Below are 21,305 nucleotides of genomic sequence, written 5' to 3' on the forward strand. Positions count from 1 at the left end.
CCATCTAAACAGAGTGTCTGTGCCAAAAAGGCTTCAAGAGTCCCAAATGAAGAAAATATTAGGAGAACAGAAAACTGCAAGTTATTTTTATCCACCAAAAAAGACTACAAGGTTAAAAATGAAGTGAAATCCTTGGCACTTTGTTTGCAATGATTGTCTCAGTTTGACTACAAGGGGTGCTGCAGCAGACATTAGCATAAACCTTTTCTTCTTCTACACTACCTGACGAAAGTCTTGTTGTCAATCCTAGTTGTAAGAGCTAGGAATAATAACTTGATAAGTTGCTCATTTGGAAAAGTGGCAGACGACCTATTGGAATCTGCATGGACCCAAGATTCTCACAGAAATCAGTCAAGTTTAGTAAAGGAAAACATTCAGGTTAAATTCAGTACGGGGCGTGCAAGAGACCTGCAGGTACTGTATTAAGCCTGCGGTATCACAACATTTGTGCAACCCATTACAAACCACAGAAGTGGGCAAACTCTTAAGCAGGATAGCGCTCCTTCTCATGCTTCAGCCTCCACATCAAAGTTCCTGAAAGCAAAGAAAGTCAAGGTGCTCCAGGATTGGCCAGCCCAGTGACCAGAAATGAACATTATTGAGCTTGTCTGGGGTAAAATGGAGGAGGCATTGAAGATTAATCCAAATAATTTTGATGAACCCTGGGAGTCCTGTAGGAACGCTTTCTTTGCCATTCCAGATGACTTTATTGATAATTTATTTGAGTCATTGCAGAGATGTATGGATGCAGTCCTCCAAGCTCATGGGAGTATTATATTAATTCTTTTTCCAAGGTACCATGACTTTATATTCTATACTGTACATTATTTCTGTTAAGTGACAAGACTTTTGTCTAAGCTAAGTCAGACCTTACTGTACCCATAATCCAGAGGCCTTTGCCTTTCATATAACCCATTTCTGATACCAAACGATTAACTAGAAGTCAAGTTATTATTTGTTGTTCCTAAAACTTGGACAGGCTTTTGTCAGGTATAGTAATGATATGAAAATAGTGTGAAGAAAATGTTGCTGAGGAGAATACATTATTACTATAAAAAAAAAAAAAAAAAAAAAACATAGCTTACTTTTTATAATGATCAATTGCCCCATTGCCAAAACACACATACAGAAACTAGGCTTCAGCTGCTTTCAGCCATATATAGGCACAATATCTACTGTAAAAGAGTAATAGAAGAAGTAAAAACAGGTTAGCTGCTTGGTTGCCTGAATTAATAGCCATTCTCAAGTCAAGAATAATGAAATAATTTGCGTTTAATAAAGTAATGAACCCTTACAGTTTTCCTTTTGATGGCATATTTATCAGTGCTTCACATTACAAATCAGGTTAACCAAAGCAGATGCAGTTATTGCATTTGCAGAGACGAGTTAATAATGGAGCAGAATTACTACACATTGGCAGCTCAGTGGCTCAGTGAATAGCTCTGGTTTGCCCCACAGTCCAAAGACATGCCGTAAAGGTGAATTGGGTAAACAAAATTGGCCATAGTGTATGAGTGTGTGTGAATGCAAGAGTGTATGGGTGTTTCCCAGTGCTGGGTTGCAGTTGGAAGGGCATTCGCTGTGTAAAAACATATGCTGGATAAGGTGGCGGTTCATTCCGCTTCATAAATCCCAGATTAATAAAGGAACTAAGCTGAAAAGAAAATGAATGAATGAATAGAGTTTTTGGGCATATCAACCAAGAAAATAGCAACTTTCCATTTTCTGTCAGTCTTAGTACATGACGTAACTACAGAGGAATCACGTTTTAAATAAGAAAATGATCAAAACTGTGTTTTAGTGACCTAAACTGACTATTAGTAATTTATGCAACGCTAAGTTCCTTTAAAGGTTGGACATCTCCAGCTGTAAAGGACAACTAAAGCCTAAAGGAAAATTTTGTTCACAGTTTTACTGTGCCCTGTATCATTCTAAATCTATATCACTTTCTTTCATTTGCAGAGCACATAAGAGGAAGATATAATTGTAGAATGTTTTTAACAATACATTGGATTTCATTTGAGATCAAAACCACATTGGACAACAGAAGAAGTTACAGAGATAAGTAAACGGCAAATGTTTCATTTTCGGATTTTATAAGTGGTATTGACATCCTTACCTATTTCCTTGGCCCCTTTTCTCCAGACTGTCCTCTTTGGAATTAGACGATGGTATCTCCCTCCCACTCTCCTGCTCCAGTGTTGATGGATCCAGTCCAGGCAGGGGGGTTCGCTTGCCATCCACTGGTCCTCTCTGGATCCTCCCTTGAGCCTTGAGATCAGCTTCAGAGCTCCTTTTCATGGCTTGGAGTTGCGCTAGAGGCACTATGTCGCTGTCTTGAGGCCTGTGCCAGACCGTCTGCTGGCTCGTACAGTTGTAGTAGTAAAACCGATTGTTGTTGCTATCGAAAAGCTCCCACCACTGGTTGCCGTCTGACTGACGGACAGGGGCGCCAGGCGGTGGTTCCCAACCACACTCGCCGGTCAGCAGGTTAACATACATGCGCTCCCTCGAGCGCGGCTCCACGATCTCCACCCAGTCAGACCTAGAGAGAAAGGGCAGATGGGAAATGTAGTCAGGATAGTCAAGGTGAAATATGGCGTACACTACAAGACAATCAAACAACAGGTTGAGTTAATAGTTCATTAACAATGAAAATTCTGTACAGTTGTAAATCCTACTTTGCTAAATAAATAGGATTTTAACAAAGGTTACATTTGATGTTTTTGGGTTCCAAACCATAAAAACAAAACAACATTTAGTCTTGGACTGGTTTGCTTGGCGCACTAACTGCTTTTTATAAGACCAAACTAGGGATACAAAAATATATAGCTTTTATGTGGTAAATTTGCAATCAAACTGTGCTGTGTTTAGAGCTAAATACACTTGCTGTATGAGTGTATAAATGGGAAGAGCGTGTAAAGAAGTCCAAACTGTAGCACGAAATCATCATTTAAATACATGGAGTAAGTGAAGTTCTGCTGCAAGACAACACTTATCACTTCAACTAGCATTACCTGTGCTGTCATGTCAACAATGATAAAATGACTCTTGTTCACTGTTGATAAAATGTTACTATCAATTAAATGTGTTGATAGCTTGTGTTTTTTTAATCAGTACGGATATATATAATGGAAAACATACTAAAGAAATTCATTCATTCATTCATCTCATCTCATCTCATCTCATCTCATCTCATCTCATCTCATCTCATCTCATCTCATCTCATCTCATCTCATCTCATTCATTCATTCTCCTTCGGCTTAGTCCCTTATTTCTCAGGGTCCTTGACAGCGGAATGAATTGACACAGCATCACCCTTCCAGCATCATGCTGGGAAACACCCATACACTCACACACATACACTACGGCCAATTTAGTTCACCTAAAGTGCATATCTTTGGACTGTGGGGGAGCACCAGGAGGAAACCCACGTTAAATCGAGGAGAGCATGCAAACTCTAGACAGAAATGCCAACTGGCCCAGCCGTAATTTAGACCATGAACAGTGCCAACCACTGAGTCAGTAAATAAAAAATACTCTATGATGACAGTGGACACACTATACCTACACAGAGTTCTGTCCAATCAGCTTACAAAAGTAGATTTTTTATCATAAGTGCCCTTTAAAATGGCCTTTCAAGGATAAGGAGTGCCCAACTGAGTTCAGCCTGCCGGTTGCACTTTCATTCTAGCTTTAGTCTCTCAAGGTTTCCTTCATTCATTTTCTTTTTGGCTTAGTCCCTTTATTAATCCGGGGTAGCCACAGCGGAATTAACCACCAAGTTATCCAGCACGTTTTACACAGCGGATGCCCTTTCAGCTGCAACCCATCTCTGGGAAACATCCATACACCCTCATTCGCATTTATACACTACAGACAATTTAGCCTACCCAATTCACCTATACCCCATGTCAAACGCAGGGAGAATATGCAGACTTCACACAGAAACGCCAACTGACTCAGCACATCCCCTGGTTCTACTTTAAGCATGAGCCGGTTTAAGATTCTGACAGTATGATAACCTTGGGAAAAAAAAATCATGGTTTCACGATTTAATGGTATTGTAATTACTGCTCTAAAATATGTTATTTTTAAATGTCTGGGTAAACAGTATATTTACGGATATTATGTATCAACATGGTATATTTATTTGTAATATTTGAAATATTTTAAAACAATAAATGTCAGCAATAGGCATGGGACGATAACCATTTTTTTAAGGTATACACTGTTTGGAAAGGCCAAGGTTTGAAAACTGCCAAAATTTTCTGCTATACCGTTACCAAGGTATGCGAACGCTTTTTTTACGTTTTAAGTTTTTTTAGGACAACAGTCTCTCCAGCAGAAAAGATATCCAAATATGTTGCTTTAAATTGTAAAAAAAAAAATCTTTGTTTTAGAAACTAATGAAGACAGCAGAATGATGATTTTAATTGTTAAGGCTTATTTTTACCGCTCCAAAATATTTTAAATGTTTCTCAAATTAAACTATATTGTGTTCAAAGGGGAAAAATGTTCTTATTTTTTACCCAGACACTTAAATAAAATATTTTTAAAGCAGTAATCACAATCCCTTAAAACGGTGATATTTTGATCCAAGGTACCAGACAGTCAGAATCATATACTGGCCTATGCCTAGTCAGCAAACATTAAATGAATTCTGCTGTCTTAATTACTTTCAAAAACATTTTTTTTTTCAACTTGAAAAGGCATCTTTGGATATCTTTATTTTCTTTGGATATAAAGTAAGCCACTGCACTGTTCAGCTCTAAAGCAAGCATTAGTTATGCAGATGTTTCCTGAATCATGGACTGAAAAAACTCAATAAAATTGTCTTAAAAAACACATAAAAACCAACAACTACCTTAGGAATGGTATAACAGAACATTTTAATGGTTTTAAAACCTTGACTTTTCAAAACCGTGGTAAACCTTAAAACTGGTTAGCGTCCCATGCCTAATCTGCTTGTACATTAAGGTAGCATTCAGAAAAACAAAACACCAGTGAAGAAAATTCGGCGGCCAGCTAGCATTTCAGAAGTGTTATTGCAGAGCAACACAAACAGCATGCAGAAGTATAAATGCAAAACTACGTCTAAGACATGCGCAGTGGATCACGTCGATCACTTAAACACATTTTATTAGCTTTTGTTGTGTTTTTTAAATTATTAAACGTCTTTAAAATACAAAGTCTTACAAAATGCCTTAATATTATTCAATACAATTTAAATAATTATTACAAAGAATTTTGCCTTTGGTTTTTAGCCAAGCGCAACTGAATTTTGGATTCCACCTATTCATACTAAAGACACAATAAGAACCTGTTTCTCTTGTTCACCTCACTTTAACAGCTGAACAGAGATCCAGCTGGCCTGCACACTTCCACTTAGTGCAGGAGTGTGCAGGTGTGAGCCAGAAAACACTCAACTAAGAGTGACTTTCTGTGGTTCAAACTCAACACACTTAATGCATGTAATAAACCTGCAGCATCAATCGCTCATGTTAAGGCATTCGTCACTGGTTATGTTCAGACGCTCATATGTGCAAGTTTTCCCACAGTCTATTTCAGGAAATCATAGTGAAAGTGCTTTCCCTGAATATGAGGTCAGGTGAGTTTACAAAGCCAGATTTGGCATTTAGTGGCGACCAGGCACACGGCCCACAGATGAGAGTTTGGAATAGTGGGTTAGTCTAGTGATTCTGGCTCTTTGCTTGTTTCTAATCTTCCAAGAGTTACAACAAAAGATCTCAAGCCGGAGATTAACATGCCTATCTTCCTCTGCTACAGATGGCCAACTATATACACAATGCACCGGAAACAGATATCGTCCAGCTCTGAGATTGCTCTAAAGCACTGTCTGAAACTGTTTCAGGAACAAGACTCACATCTACAAACATGACAAAGCACCTGTTCAGTTCAGGCCAAAAGGGAAAACCTGCAGTGCATCTGTTGCAGTCTTTCATTTGCGCCTGATTTTCAGATATTGTCTTTAGACAGTAAAAAGGAGGTTTATTGTTTTTTACTATTTATTTCAGAAACATTTTTTGGTTATGCTGGATGAAAGTTTCTTCACATCCTGATAGCAATTAATACAATTATACATAATTAATACTTTATATCTATTTTAATCAGTATAAGTTACTTTTGAGAGTAATGCATTACAATATTAAGTTACTCCCCCAAAAATTATCTAGCTGCGTTACTAGCTGTGTTATGGTACTTTGAGTTACTTTTGCATTCGTTTTTTTTTTTTTTTTTTTTGCTTGATCTTTTTCAGAACTTGCAGGTTTTTATTCTTCTTTTTATTAATTGAGGAGATCTGCAATTACCAATACACTGTGTAACCTTCATTTCCTTTTATAAAAATATATATATATATATTGCAGGATAATGTTATCTTCCTGACCTCAGGGATATACATGGCATATGTATAGATTAATGAAAGTTGTAATCAATGTGTTTGCTATTTTTTTTAACTTTTTGTGTTTTTAGTAAATCACAGCCCATTTTCCCACAGCCCTCTTTTCCTTTACTTCCATGCATTCATTCATTTTCTTGTCAGCTTAGTCCCTTTATTAATCCGGGGTCGCCACAGCGGAATGAACCACCAACTTATCCAGCAAGTTTTTACGCAGCGGATCCCCTATCCAGCTGCAACCCATCTCTGGGAAACATCCACACACACATTCACACACACTCTCATATACTACGGACAATTTAGCCAACCCAATTCACCTGTATCACATGTCTTTGGACTGTGGGGGAAACTAGAGCACCCGGAGGAAACCCACACGACGGCAGAGGGGCATGCAAACTCCACACAGAAACGCCAACTGAGCCAAGGTTCGAACCAGCGACCTTCTTGCTGTGAGGCGAACGTGCTACCCACTGCCTCGCCCACCATGCATTCAGAAAAATGAAAATACTTCCATCCATAAGGCTCAGCCATCTTGGTTTCTGTCTGTTCTGAACTCATAGATATATACACTAGATATCGCATAGGGACCCTAAGCATGCGTCAATAGCGCCGCCACATTGGTACAGTGCTCCCAGAACAAATGTCATTCAACCGCACTAGTCAAGACAGTGTTATTACGTGAAGATGCGGGACTTTAGCGCTCTCTACGGGTGTAGTAACGAGCAAACAAAGAAAACAAAGCACAAAGGCAGAACATTTCATAGGTAATATTATGTTTTTTTTCTGTTTTTGTATGTTCTGAACTTTTGTGCTAATCAGGTAAGATTATTGATGATAACACAGTCACTTACTGCATTCACCATAAGGCAAAGCAGCTCCAACTCGCACTAAACACTCGGCTTATGCTAGTTTTGTTGAATAAAATCAGCAAACAATGCAAAAGAAATATGACAACGAGATGCTGCGCTGCCAGAAACTTGTATTATTGTCGGCTAAGGTTAGTGAAAGAGTCGTTCGGGGGATTCATTCACAAACGAATCGCTCCCTCCGTCAGTATGAGAAGTGAAAGCAGAAGAGGAGGTGTGTTTCAGGACACGGATTAGATTAAATTTAACAGGGAGATTGAATAGTATATTTCTGTACACACAAACACAAGCTTTTTGTCAGGAATGCCCGTGCGGTCACTGATCCTTCAATGTAGAAAAGTTATGTAAATTTATAATTTTCGTAATTAGAAAAAAAAATTACATACTAGCATCCAGGAAAACTCCCGATCACAGATATATGTGTATATCTCTGGCTTTGCATGGCCACAGTCCTCCACTGTACCTTGGTCCCGCATTCATTTCAAAGGAGCGCTACCCTGTAGCAAGATGGCGGCGCTATTGACGCATTCCGTCCAATAGACAACAATAGGCCAGTCGACATCTAGTGTATATATCTATGTTCTGAACTGTAGGCCTACAGAAGCTTGAAACAGCAATTTTTGATAAACATTAATTTGACTAGTAAGTCATAACTGAACGAAACAGAAATGAAATTAAGATATGTAGAGTATGCATATATAGTGGCATTATTAAAGCAAACACTGCAATCAAACTATTACCGCCATGTAGGACTTTTTGCCATATTTTCCTACAAGATCCACACACGTGGCTGTCAGTAAAGGACCGTGCACACACACACACGCAGACACACATCACAAAATGCGGAAGTTTTTTCTTTCCATTTGGTGTGTGTTAATGAATTCCATAACTCTCTCACCAGTCCTTACTCCTTATTTGTTTGTCACGAGGGCATAAATGAAATGTTCACGGCAGCTAGCTCTCTGCAACTCTCACATGGTCACCCACTGAAGCCAAGCAGGGCTGCGCCCGGTCAGTACCTGGATGGGAGACCACATGGGAAAGCTAGGTTTCTGCCGGAAGTGGTGTTAGAGAGGCCAGCAGGGGGCGCCCAACCTGCAGTCTGTGTGGTTCCTAATGCCCCAGTATAGTGACGAGGACTCTATACTGTTTAATGAGTGCCGTCTTTCAGATGAGACGTTAAACTGAGATCCTGACTCTCTGGTCGTTAAAAAAAAAGTTAGAAAAAGAGTAGGAGTTTCACCCCGGCATCCTGGCCAAATTTGCCTACTGGCTTCTGTCCATCATGGCCTCCTAAACATCCCAATATCATAATTGGCTTCATCACTCATCAACACTATCTTCTCTCTACCTATCAGCTGGTGTGTGGTGTTCAGTCTGGTGCGAAATGGCTGCCTTCATGTCATCCAGGTGGATGCTGCACACTGGTGGTGGATAAAGAGATTCCTCCTAATGTGTAAAATGCTTTGAGTGTCCAGAAAAGTGCTATATATTTATATCATGAGTGAATGTGAAACATACCAAACTGCAGTTAAAGTCACCCAAAATTGCGTTAATTATGTTAATGTCTATTAAGACAAATAACTAAAGTACAGATGTCCAGTAGAGTCTTCGAAGTAATTGAAAGATCCATAAGGGTATCCTGCTGATTTGATTTAAAAGGGCACTTTTTGTCAGATGGCTCACCGGTCAGGTACACATCCACGCTAAAATATCAAGGTGAAAGTCATCATTTAGAATAGACCCAGCACCCAACCTAACACTGAAAATAGATTACCGGCGATATTTTTTATTGCGCGATTCCCGCGTTAAGGCAGCACGTTACCTGCTGATAACAGCCCATCACTATTATATATATATATATATATATATATATATATATATATATATATATATATATATATATATATATATATATATATATATTAGGGATGTAACAATATTGTAAATACCGTCATACCGCAATAGTAATTTTTTAATATTACCGTAGGCGCATGACTCAATAAAACTATATTTCTGAGAAAAGTTTGCTTAGGCAAATGAAGCTAACGGAAGGTAGCAGGAACTACAATTCCCATAAGCCTAGGCGTGGCCATCATCATTTACAGTCTGTTGTCACTACAGATCCAGTAATGCGGAGATGGAGTGTGCTGCTAGTAGCGGGGAAGAAAATTAGCTGAAAATGATCGAACCTAAAGCAAGTTTTAAATCGGATGTGTGGAAGCATTTCGGTTTCTTTCTAAAAAGATACGAAAAAAGAGAAAAGGTGACAGACAAAGAAAAAAAACAGTATGCAGGCACTGCCAGACTGTAGTGAAATATAAGTCGGGGAATATGACTAAAACAGTCATGGGGACTGCAGAACACAGCACACTTGTTAGATTGATGCAGACATTGACTTGTACTGCAAAGAGACCTCTATCTCACTTATGGCTTGTCCTCTCAAGTGGTGAAAAGACAAGGCACAACGTTACCCACTGCTGTCAAACTTGCCTAAATCATATCTCTCTGTCCCAGAAACCTCAGTCCCAAATGAGAGTTTTTTTTTCCTGTTGCAGGGGACATGCCCAGAGATCCCAGCTTTTACTAGATTATAGTTATATGATAATTCTCCCTAAAAACCCATCTCTATGAGTGAGTGATTAAATGTTGAATGTGATGAGTTTTCAACAATACTAAATTGAAACTTTATTTTTTTTAATATGGTTTTATAGTTTTTTGTTATTAAAATTGAAAAACGTTCGAGGTTACTAAAGTAACCCTTCGTTCCCCGAGGAGGGGAACGGAAGCACTATAAGTGGATTTGATTGTAAAATCCACGCATTGGGAGGTTCGGTTCAGAAGCTACTCGTCTGAAAGAGTATTGAACAGGCCAATTAAGAATGAATTGGCAGCGCAAGCCTGCGCAGGTGAGCGGCATAAGCAATCAACTGAGTATATAAGCTCACCTGGCGCCAGCAGACGCTATCCTTTTTAAGCTGAAGAGACTTTTAACAGCTAAGGGACAGTCATTATGGCGACGGAGTATAGTGCTTCCGCTCCCCTCCTCGGGGAACAAAGGGTTACTTTAGTAACCTCGAACGTTCCCCTTCGGGGGGAACTCCAGACACAAATGGAATTACATATGGACTAACCCTGAAAAGGGGGAGTGCGCATAAAAGGTGGTTAGCAGATAGGGAAAGCACGGGTCCGCCCAGGGGGGGAACTTAACCGTGGCGGAAAAAGCATATGGGGATCACCAGCGGGGATCGGCCATAGCAGGCACCTATACCCAAAACGTGGGCTGACCAGCGGGCAGACCTACTACGTAATGGGCCAGCAAGTGACTCCTCCGCTGAGTCAGTGCTGGGGGCCTCGGAGGAATCTGCAGGGCTCACCAAATGGGGAACTTTACTGACAGACAGGAGGGTGCACATCTCTCCGTGTTAGGGAAAGAAGGCACCGCAAGCGTGTACAACACCTACCGAGTTGTTTCCTCAATCACCAAAGGTACCTAACACCCTTGAGGAAACCGGCTCCACTCGCAGATTATAAAATCTTGCAAATGTGTTGGGTGTCGCCCAGCCCGCAGTTCTAAAAATGTCTGTTAAAGAAGCGCCACGCGCACACGCCCAAGAGGATGCAACGCTCCGAGTGGAGTGCGCATGCACTCCTGGGGGGCGCGGCTGGCCTCTACTCAAATAAGCACATGAAATGGCCTCCACAATCCAGTGGGATAAACGTTGTTTAGACACGGCACTTCCCTGCTGCCGTCCACCATAACAGACAAAGAGCTGCTCAGAAGATCTAAAGTTCTGAGTACGGTCCACATAAATGCGCAGAGCGCGAACTGGACAAAGTAAGGACAGGGCTGGGTCTGCCTCCTCCGGGGGCAGCGCTTGCAGGGTTACTACCTGATCTCTAAAAGGAGTGGTAGGAACTTTGGGCACATAACCCGGACGGGGTCTCAGAATAACGTGAGAAAATCCCGGCCCGAATTCCAGGCACAAGTCACTGACCGAAAATGCCTTCAGGTCCCCGACCCTCTTAATGGAGGCCAACGCGACCAGCAGAGCTGTCTTCAGGGACAGAAATCTTAAAGATACTGTATCAAGTGGCTCGAAGGGATCAAATCGCAGGCTCGTGAGAACGAGGGCGAGATCCCAAGAGGGCGTGAGAGGGGGGCGAGTTGGATTAATTCGCCTAGCGCCTCTGAGGAACCGGATGATGAGGTTATGCTTTCCCACGGTGCCGCCAGTCACCGCGTCATGGTGAGCGGAGATGGCAGCAACGTAAACCTTGAGAGTGGAGGGCGACAGCCTGCTGTCCAGCTTCTCTTGAAGGAAAAAGAGCACAACACTGATCTGGCAAGATCGGGGGTCTTCTCTGCGAGAGACACACCACTCAGTGAATAGACTCCACTTCAGGGCGTAGGCGTGCCTCGTGGAGGGGGCTCTAGCCTGAGTGATGGTATCAACCACCGCGGGCGGCAGGTTACCTAAGTCTTCCTCGCGTCTATGGACCACACGTGGAGGTTCCAGAGATCGGGACGAGGGTGCCAGACGGTGCCTTGTCCCTGAGAAAGTAGGTCCTCTCTCAAGGGATCTGCCAAGGGAGGGCCGTCGCGAGGAGGGAGAGCTCTGATATCCAGGTTCGGTTGGGCCAGAGGGGCGCAACTAACAAAACCTGCTCCTCGTCCTCCCTGACCTTGCACATTAACTGCGCGATCAGGCTCACTGGGGGGAAACGCATACTTGCGTACGCCCCGAGGCCAGCTGTGGGCCAGTGCATCCGTGCCGAGAGAGCCCTCGGTCAGGGAATAAAACAACTGGCAATGAGCGTTCTCGGGGGAAGCAAACAGATCGATCTGGGCCTCCCCGAATCGCGCCCATATCAGCTGAACAGACTCGGGGTGGAGTCTCCATTCTCCAGAGTGAATCTGCTGCCGTGAGAGCACATCGGCTGCAAGGTTGAGCATACCTGGGATGTGAATGGCGCGCAGTGACTTCAGCCGCAGGTGACTCCAGAGGAGCAGACGGCGGGTGAGCTGAGACATGCGGCGAGAGCGCATTATTATTATTATTATTATTATTATTATTATTATTTCCTTTATTTAGCCAGGAGATCACATTGAGACAGTACTGTCTCTTCTTCCAGTGAGACCTGGTCAAGATGGCAGGCAGCACATAAAATTTCATATAAAAATCACAAACAATACCACAAAATTACAAAATCACCATTCTTAAAAACATCAGCTCATAACAAACACATCAGCTCATAACAAACCCCCCATGCGGTTGATATACGCTGCCGCCGCCGTACTGTCCGTCCTGACCAGCACGTGTTGCTGCCCCAGCGCCGGAGAAAAACGGCGGAGAGCAAGGAACACTGCCAACAGCTCTAGGCGATTGATGTGTTAATGCAGCTGGGCACCTACCCACAGGCCCGCAGCTGCATGCCCGCGACACACGGCTCCCCAGCCTGTGCTGGAAGCATCTGTCGAAACAACAACATGACTGGACGCCTGTCCCAGAGGCACACCGGCATGCAGGAACGAGGGGTCGTTCCAGGGGCTGAGGGTGCGGCGACACAGCGCAGTAACAGAGACTCGGTGTGTGCCCGCATGCCATGCGCGTCTCGGAACTCGATCTTGAAGCCAGTGCTGAAGTGGTCTCATATGGAGCAATCCGAGCGGCATGACGGCCGCAGCGGAAGCCATATGCCCCAGGAGCCTCTGAAAATATTTCAGTGGGACCACTAACTTGCTGTCGAGCTCCCTCAGATAGTTCAGCAGCAGGCGAGCGCGCTCTCCGGAGAGGCGCGCTACCATGGTGACCGAGTCCAGCTCCATCCCGAGAAAAGAGATCCTCTGCACCGGGGCGAGTTTGCTCTTTCCCCAGTTGACCTGCAACCCCAATAGGCGGAGATGCCGGAGCACCTCGTCTCTGTGCGCAGTCAACTGCTCCCGAGAGTGGGCTAAAATCAGACAGTCGTCGAGATAATTGAGTACGCGGATGCCCGCAAGCCGCAGAGGCGCTAGGGCACCCTCCGCGAGTTTGGTGAAGACCCGCGGAGACAGAGAGAGCCCGAAGGGGAGGACCTTGTACTGCCATGCTTGACCTTCAAACGCAAACCGCAGAAACTGACGGTGGCGTGGAAAAATGGAGACATGAAAATACGCGTCCTTCAGGTCTATGGCTGCAAACCAATCCTGAGGACGAACGCATCGGAGGATGCGCCTCTGCGTAAGCATTCTGAACGACAGCTTGTGAAGGCAGCGATTCAAAACGCGCAGATCTAGGATTGGCCGTGACCCACCGCTCTTTTTGGGTACGATGAAGTACGGGCTGTAAAACCCGCTCTCCATCTCGGCTGGAGGTACCGGCTCGATTGCACCCTTCGCCAGGAGGGCAGCAATCTCCTCTCGCAAGACAGGGGCGGACAGGGGATTGACCCTGGTGAAATACACGCCCGTAAACCTGGGAGGCCGTTTGGAGAACTGTAGTTTGTAGCCGAGTCTGATCGTGCGTATGAGCCACCGCGAGGGTCTGGCCCGCGCTAACCAGGCAGGCAGAGCCCTCGCTAATGACGTCATCGCAGCAATCGTTGACGTACCCGCGGAGGGGCAGCGAGGAGCGGGTGTGCTGATTCGGGGAGCGCGAGGGTCCCACAGAAGAGCTGGAGGAGAGCGTTTCGCTCTGGCTCCGCACCCTGACTCCTGCGCGGAGCGGGTGTGCTGATCCGGGGAGCGCGAGGGTCCCACAGAAGAGCTGGAGGAGAGCGATTCGCTCTGGCTCCGCACCCTGACTCCGGAGGGGGGGCTTGGGGGCTGGGAGAAGGGAGACCGTCCCCCCAGCGCCCGTGAGCCGCTGGCGGAGCATGCAGACCTTGCGAGCTGAGAGGCGGCGCGTCCCAGGCTGGCAGGGCCTGCAGTGCCCGTGAGCCACTGGCGGAGTGCACCGAACCTACGAGCTAGAGAGCTGAGCTCAAACTGGCAGATTTCGGGCTGTCACCTCCGGAGAAGTGGAAAAGTGCCCTTTCATTTCATGGCAGTAAAAAGTGCCGTTGGAAATGGCGCCCCGCCCTCCAGCGGGGAAAGAGCAAGTTCCCTCCTCTCCAGATGACCTGTCCCAGGGACGCTTCGCGGTCCGTTTGCCAGACTTAGCGGCGTTCTGGGCAGGGGGAGTGGCCTGCTTCCGAGGTGCTCGACGCGCTCGCTTCGCCAGAGGTGAGTGCGGGGGCGGTGCAGCTCTCGTAGGCGGGCGCCTTCGGCGAGGAGCAGGTATGGATGGCACGGCGGGCGGAGTGGGCTTACGGGGCCGCCGATTAGACATCACCCATCGGACTGCTCTCTCACTGCCTCGAATTCCTGGGTGAATTCGCAGACTCTGTCGCCGACCAGCTTGGGATATGGGCGAGTCAAGAAAGCGGACTTTGTCAACTTCGCGCATATCAACCAAGTTTTGTTAGAGGTGGGGCTTCTGGACCACTAGTGTGGACATCGTCCTCCCCAGAGCACACGCAGCGGACTTAGTAGTCCGAAGAGCTTAGTCGGCTGCGGTGCGAAGCTCATAAGCCTGGGTTGGACCCACCCTCGTGCAGCTCGGCCAGCGCCTGCGCTTGGTAGCGCTGGACGGTGGCTATCGCATGCAAGGCGGATGCAGCCTGGTCCGTAGCTTTGTAAGCTCTAGCTCCGAGGGAGCCGAAAACTCACAGGCTTTGGATGGGAGACGAAGCAGACCCCGCCAAGAAGAGGCGCTGCGCGGATTAACCGCCATCGCACACTCAACCTGAGGAATCGCCACATACCCCCTGGCTGCTCCACCACCAAGAGTGGTGAGGGTGGAGGGACACGCAGCACGAGCAGAAAAAAGATGCTCTTTAAGACCGCGTGAGCCTACTGTGCGTCGCCGGGAAGAAGGGAACGCCCCTCTAGTCGGTCCGGCCGCGGAGCTGGGGGATAAACCATCTCCAACCCACGGCCGAAGCAGCCCGGGAAAGCACGGCTAACACGTCCATTTCAGTATCCGTTTTGACAGCGCTCACCTGCCCGAAGGGGGCGAGCGGGTCCGGATCATCTTCGGACAATGAAAGCCCACCCTCCGATGCCGCGGAGGACATCTGATCTCCGGTGACAGCGAGCGTGAGAGCTACCATCTGATTAGACGGATCACTCCCAGCGCCCGAAGCTTGGATGGAGCGCTTGGAGGAGCGAGAGGTCCGCGAGCCCTTAGGTGGCAGATTATCTCTCGCTGGAACCCTCAGATCTGCCCGAGCCCCCGCTGCAGAACAGGAGGCGACTGGGGTGGCTCGCTCTCTCACGAGAGTTTGCCGCGATCTCAACTGCGCGACGGTCATGGCATCGTAGTGACGACATGAACCGCCCCCGAGCACCACATTAACATGCTGGACCCCCAAACATGTAATGCAGTGATCGTGCCCATCATCCGGAGCCAGGAAACCCCCGCAACCAGAAACGCACAGTCGGAGCGCCGTCCTGAAAAGGACGTGCTGCACGACTGTGTTGCTCTTTTAGGATGCTTTGCAACAATACGCACCGCTCTGGAGGACCGGACCCAAAGGGACGCCAGGCAAGGGAGAAACCCAGATCGACCATCTGCCGCTGCGTGGACTCGCTCTGGACCGGGAGACACTCGTTCGCTCGAAGTGGCTGTAGACAGCAGGAGGAACCCTCATGAAGCTCGATCAGAAAAGTCTCTGAAGCGAAAAGGATAGCGTCTGCTGGCGCCAGGTGAGCTTATATACTCAGTTGATTGCTTATGCCGCTCACCTGCGCAGGCTTGTGCTGCCAATTCATTCTTAATTGGCCCGTTCAATACTCTTTCAGACGAGTAGTAGACCTCCCAATGCGTGGATTTTAACAATCAAATCCACTTATAGTGCTGGAGTTCCCCCCGAAGGGGAACTGAAGTTCTTGTTTCAAAACTTACAGATAGATGACTAATTTGTATGTCATTGATATGTTCAGTGCTGAGATAAATAAACACTTTTGGCACTTTTTTCGAGTCTTTTCATTAGTTTTGTTTTTCCTGTAAATTATTCAATAAATACCGTACCGTGCCATTTATACCGAGGTATTATCGTACTGTAAAAATTCTGATACCGTTACATCCCTAATATATAACGTTGAAGTCTGAATTATTAGCCTAGTTAACCTAATTAACTTAGTTTAGCCTTTAAATGTCACTTTAAGCTGTATAGAAGTGTCTTGAAAAATATTTAGTCAAATATTATTTACCTTCATCATGGCAAAGATAAAATAAATCAGTTATTAGAAAAGAGTTATTAAAACTATTATGTTTAGAAATGTGTTGAAAAAATCTTCTCTCCGTTAAATGGAAATTGGGGAAAAAAATAAACAGGGGCGCTAATAATTCAGGGGGGCTAATAATTCAGACTTCAACTGTTTATATACATACTGTGCATACATACACACACACACACACACACACACATATAAATCTTCTACTGTAACTTAAATATAATATAAGTTCCCTTTTTGTCTTCAAGTTTGATTTGTGCAACTGACACACACACAGTCATGCTACTGTGCATTGTGGGGTTGATGACACAGAGGCCACTTGACAACAACCCACATAAATACAGTACATAATAGCACACTTACACTGCAATGTGGTACTTTTGTCCATATCTGACTCTACAAATAGACTTAAAGGGATAGTTCACCAAAAAAGGAAATTTCTGTCATCATTTACTAATTTTTCACTTCTTTCGAACCAATGATTTAATTTTTTTATTTATTTGTTTTTGTTATGCTGAAAAAAAAAACAATTTAGGAAATATTTAGAATTCCAGTAATTATTGACATCCATAGTAAAAATAAACAAATACTATGGACGTCAGTGGATGCCAGCTTCCAACATTCGAGTAGAGGGAAAGTAAATGAGAGAATTTTCACTTTGGAGTGAACTTTAAAATGACTTTTATACAGTTTTATAACTGTAACAGTTTTGAAGAACATTTGCTTCCATTGTATGGACTAAAAACTTTAAAATATATTCCATTATCTTGCATTATTCTCTAAATGTATTCTGTTATCTTGCACTGGCGATATCATTAGATAATAAATTAAATAGGATGAATAAATACTGAAAGAGTTTCCCTTTTGGTATGAACTCTCTGTATTTTAAATATATTTCTATATTTTTCTATATTTAAAAAAAATAATAATAAATAAATAAATAAAAAAACAAGAAGCTTAAAATATATGACAAGATGACAATAACTATCAGCCTAGATAACTCATAAAAAATCATATTTTAAACTAATGCGTTCTTATTTGGTTTTGATTAATTATAACAATTAATAATTAACCATACACATGTCCTGTAAACGATAAAAATTGAGAAAGAAATCTACAAGTGCGGATAGGGTTTCATTAAATCCACAAGCAACATTTCAGTAAAATCAAAGTCATTACTTTAAAACTGATCAATTTGAAACCAACTGAACCATCCAAATCTGGACTGACAAAGCTTTTAATATATACACAGTTGCAATATATACCCAGTGAAAATAAAGTCAAGATTTTGCCTACTAAAATTTTACCCCACAAATAATTAAATAATGATTATTATCATTATTAAATTTACAACCCATTTACTCTCATATAAAATAATTTACAATTAATCATTTAGCAGATATTTCAATTTAAAGTGACTTACAAATTCAAAACCCATCAATCCATACAGTATATGAAGCCCATTTCAAACTGTTCCAACATGCTTGGACGACTCAAGTTGTCCCATAAACACTAAAAACACCAAACCACTTCAAACTCTACCTGTAGGAAACTCCACACTTGTGCAGAAATCATGAAGTTAACAATCTGAAAGCGAATCCATATCCACAAAAGCACAGCATAGACTCCACCGTCTGACAGCAGTGACAATCACTCAGCGTGTGTGTGTAGCTTCCTCTTCTGACTCAAGGAGGTGGACACCAGAATTGTGTGTGTGTATTATTTACCTCCACTGTGAGGGTCTTTCCAGGACAGTGAGTCGGCCCTACCCTATCCCAGCATGCACCGAGAGGGCCATCTGCTGAGTGTGGGGGTCAGCAATGAGCTCATAGTGGCCCTGTAAACCGGACCACAAACCCCTGACCCCCACACTCACATGACCAAGACCAGAATAGACACCTTCTGTGCTAAAGGCCATGTGTCGAGAAAACAGCAAATGAGTCTGTGTGATGATCAGACACAGAGGAATGAGAGCACATACAAGTATTTAGTGATCTCTGTGACTACGTGCCTTTTGGATCAGATCAGATATCATCTGATTGCTCTTAGTCACTAACATAAAGGTTTCTAAAGCAAGCAATGCCATACAAGAACCAGTTCTGGCTCCTCAAGTTCCTTTGATAACACAAACACTTAATACACTTCATAGAATGTGCACATAGACATCTTTTGGAAAGAAACATATACTATATAACTGCAGGTTAACTGTGTTTATATTTAGGTTTTGTTTGCTTCAAGGGGACCTAAAATGCAAAATGTACTTTTATTAGGGGTTTAAACGCAGTTGTTTGGCAACAGTGTGTGAATATAACCAGCTTCTAATGGTAAAAATGTATTCATTCCCACTAGTCCTACTGCACCCAACCTCACTGAGCTGGGATCGAACCAGCGATTCTTTGTATGGGAGTCGTTTGCTCTAACAAGGAGACTAAAGACCATGGCCTCTAGTGTTTGTCGCTATAGCACCTTTAGCGGTCAGAGGAGTGAGGTTTACTGGCATAGCACTTCACTAGCTGGCCTTCGTTACACTAACCTCCCTAAAGCCTGGTTCATCCTTCTGCATCAAGTGACCGGCATAATCCACGGAACTCGCGTAGCTGTGCATTTGTACTTCTGCCCGCTGTTTCGGTTGATCTGCATTAACACTACCGAAATGCTAGTTGGCAGTGAGGTGTTAATGTTCCTTTGTGTCGAATTTCTTCATTGGTGTTTTATTTTTTCTAAACGCTTCCTGAATGTGTAAGCTCGCTCATTTTGTGGCAGGAATCGACGGACGTGCAACAACTTTAATCATGAGGTAAACACGAAACAAAACTTTCCATCCGGAGCTCTTTTACGGGACTCCACACTTGTAAACAATCGCTCCATCCCGCATGCGTGGCTCTCTGTCCCGCCCAGACTCGTTAGCGCTACCAAGCCGACCAATCACAGAGCTTGCGATACGCATCGTTGTGAAGTGTAGTTACATTTTTTGAGAGGAGCACATCAGCGACACTGACTGCCACATCGTAGGGCTATGCGTCAACGCGTAGGCTGCGCTGTAGCGTACGCGTCGCTTGACACAGAAGTATAAATCAGCCTTAAGCCTCACTCCTATCCCAGATGAGCCCCCGCATGCAACCTAATGGTCCTTCTGCACCCAAACCAGTCTGATTTTTGATTGAACCGGCGATTCTTTGTATGGGAGTCGGTTGCTCAAACAAGGAGACTAATGACCATGGCCTCAAGTGTCTGTCGCTATAGCACCCTTAGAGGTCAGAGGAGTGAGGTTTACCTGCACAGCACTTTACTAGCTGGCCTCCGTTACACTCGCCCACCCTAAACCTCACTCCCATCCTGGACGAGCCTCCGCATGGAACCCAATGGTCCTTCTGCACCCAACCTGGTCTGAACTTGGATCGAACCGGCAATTCTTTGCATAGGAGTCGGTTGCTCTAACAAGGAGACTAATGAACATGGCCTCTAGCATCTGTTGCTAAAGCACCTTTAGACGTCAGAGAAGTAAGCACAGCACTACGCTAGCTGGCCGCCGTTACATTTCTACAACACTAAAAGCTCAAAAAGTAAAACATTTTTCATTTAAAGAATTTCATTAAAACATTACATGCTGTGATAGCATTTTTAGTGAATAATTTGTATGATTTGTATGATGATGAGCTTTAGGTATTGTTGCCTTTTTATATTTGGCTGAGCACACAGTTATATATATATATATATATATATATATATATATATATATATATATATATATATATATATATAGTCACTCACCAAACTGGAACCGACTGATAAATGCTTAATTAATTCATTTTCTATTGGCTTAGTCCATTATTTATCAGGAATCGCCACAGTGGGGGAAACCGAAGCACCCTAAGGAAACCCATGCGAACACAAGAAGAACATGCAAACTTCACGCAGAAATGCCAACTGGCCCAGCCGTGCCTCGAACCAGCGACCTTCTTGCTGTGAGGTGACAGTCCTAACTACTGAGCAGCCATACTGCCCAAAATGCTTAATTCTTGTAATGAAATAAAAAAGGAGGTCCTCCGAATATAATTTTGTAAATGATTTTTAAAGAAAAGATCTAGATTTTTTCTTGCCATTCCCTTCTTTTCTCAAGTTAGGGCTTTAAATTGTAACCTATTGTCCGATGTATTTGTTTTGTTTTTTGTAAATCTAAATCAAGATTTGCATTTATTGGCCAATATTCCAGTATCGACCAAAATTTCCATGCCAGAAAGAAATTTTAAACGTCATTTTACCCATAAGCGAATAAGAAAAACAGCACATCACTACGAGTACATCAGGCCTTGAGTTCAGTGGATGTTTACAAAACTTCATGCCAACAGAAGTCTAACAGATGCATGATAAAAACAGAGCTGTATTGTTTGAGGAATACACAGTACCCGCTGACTAGATAAAGACGTTATTGAGCTGCAAAACACTCTCCATCTAAACTTTCACATAGCTCTGCGTGCTTCAATGGAAAATATGCTTGTCCTTTTAAACATGCTGTCTTGGAAAAAAGCCTGGCGATTTCCCAAACGTTTGTAAGAAGAGGTCAGAGTGTCATTAATGAACATTTAACTTGCTAGAGAAATATTCTGAACAGTGTTAAATGCTGTGGGATTCAGTGTTTAGAATGTGGCCAGTGCTCTGAACATGTCTAGGCATGCAGACAGTGAAGGCAATGCAAAAAAAATGCTTTTCTTCCTTTTTTTATCTTGTTTCTTGGCAAAATATATAGAAATTCTTA

The 21,305-nt window shown here is 43.8% G+C and overlaps 1 protein-coding gene across 3 annotated transcripts in view; it reads right to left on the reverse strand.

Annotated features, from left to right (window-relative positions):
* Nucleotides 1-21,305, reverse strand: part of arhgap46b (Rho GTPase activating protein 46b) — a 158,749-nt gene that overhangs the window by 79,359 nt on the left and 58,085 nt on the right. For 2 of the 3 annotated variants that reach the window (XM_073939563.1, XM_073939564.1), the window contains exon 2: nt 2,120-2,545. In XM_073939563.1, the coding sequence (XP_073795664.1) occupies nt 2,120-2,545 (426 nt within the window). Of the gene's footprint in view, nt 1-2,119; nt 2,546-18,091; nt 18,232-21,305 lie in introns of those variants that run through there. The other variant, XM_068219384.2, reaches the window with a different exon arrangement.

The sequence above is a fragment of the Danio rerio genome, chromosome 23 (genome assembly GCF_049306965.1).
Source record: "Danio rerio strain Tuebingen ecotype United States chromosome 23, GRCz12tu, whole genome shotgun sequence".
NCBI lineage: Eukaryota > Metazoa > Chordata > Actinopteri > Cypriniformes > Danionidae > Danio > Danio rerio.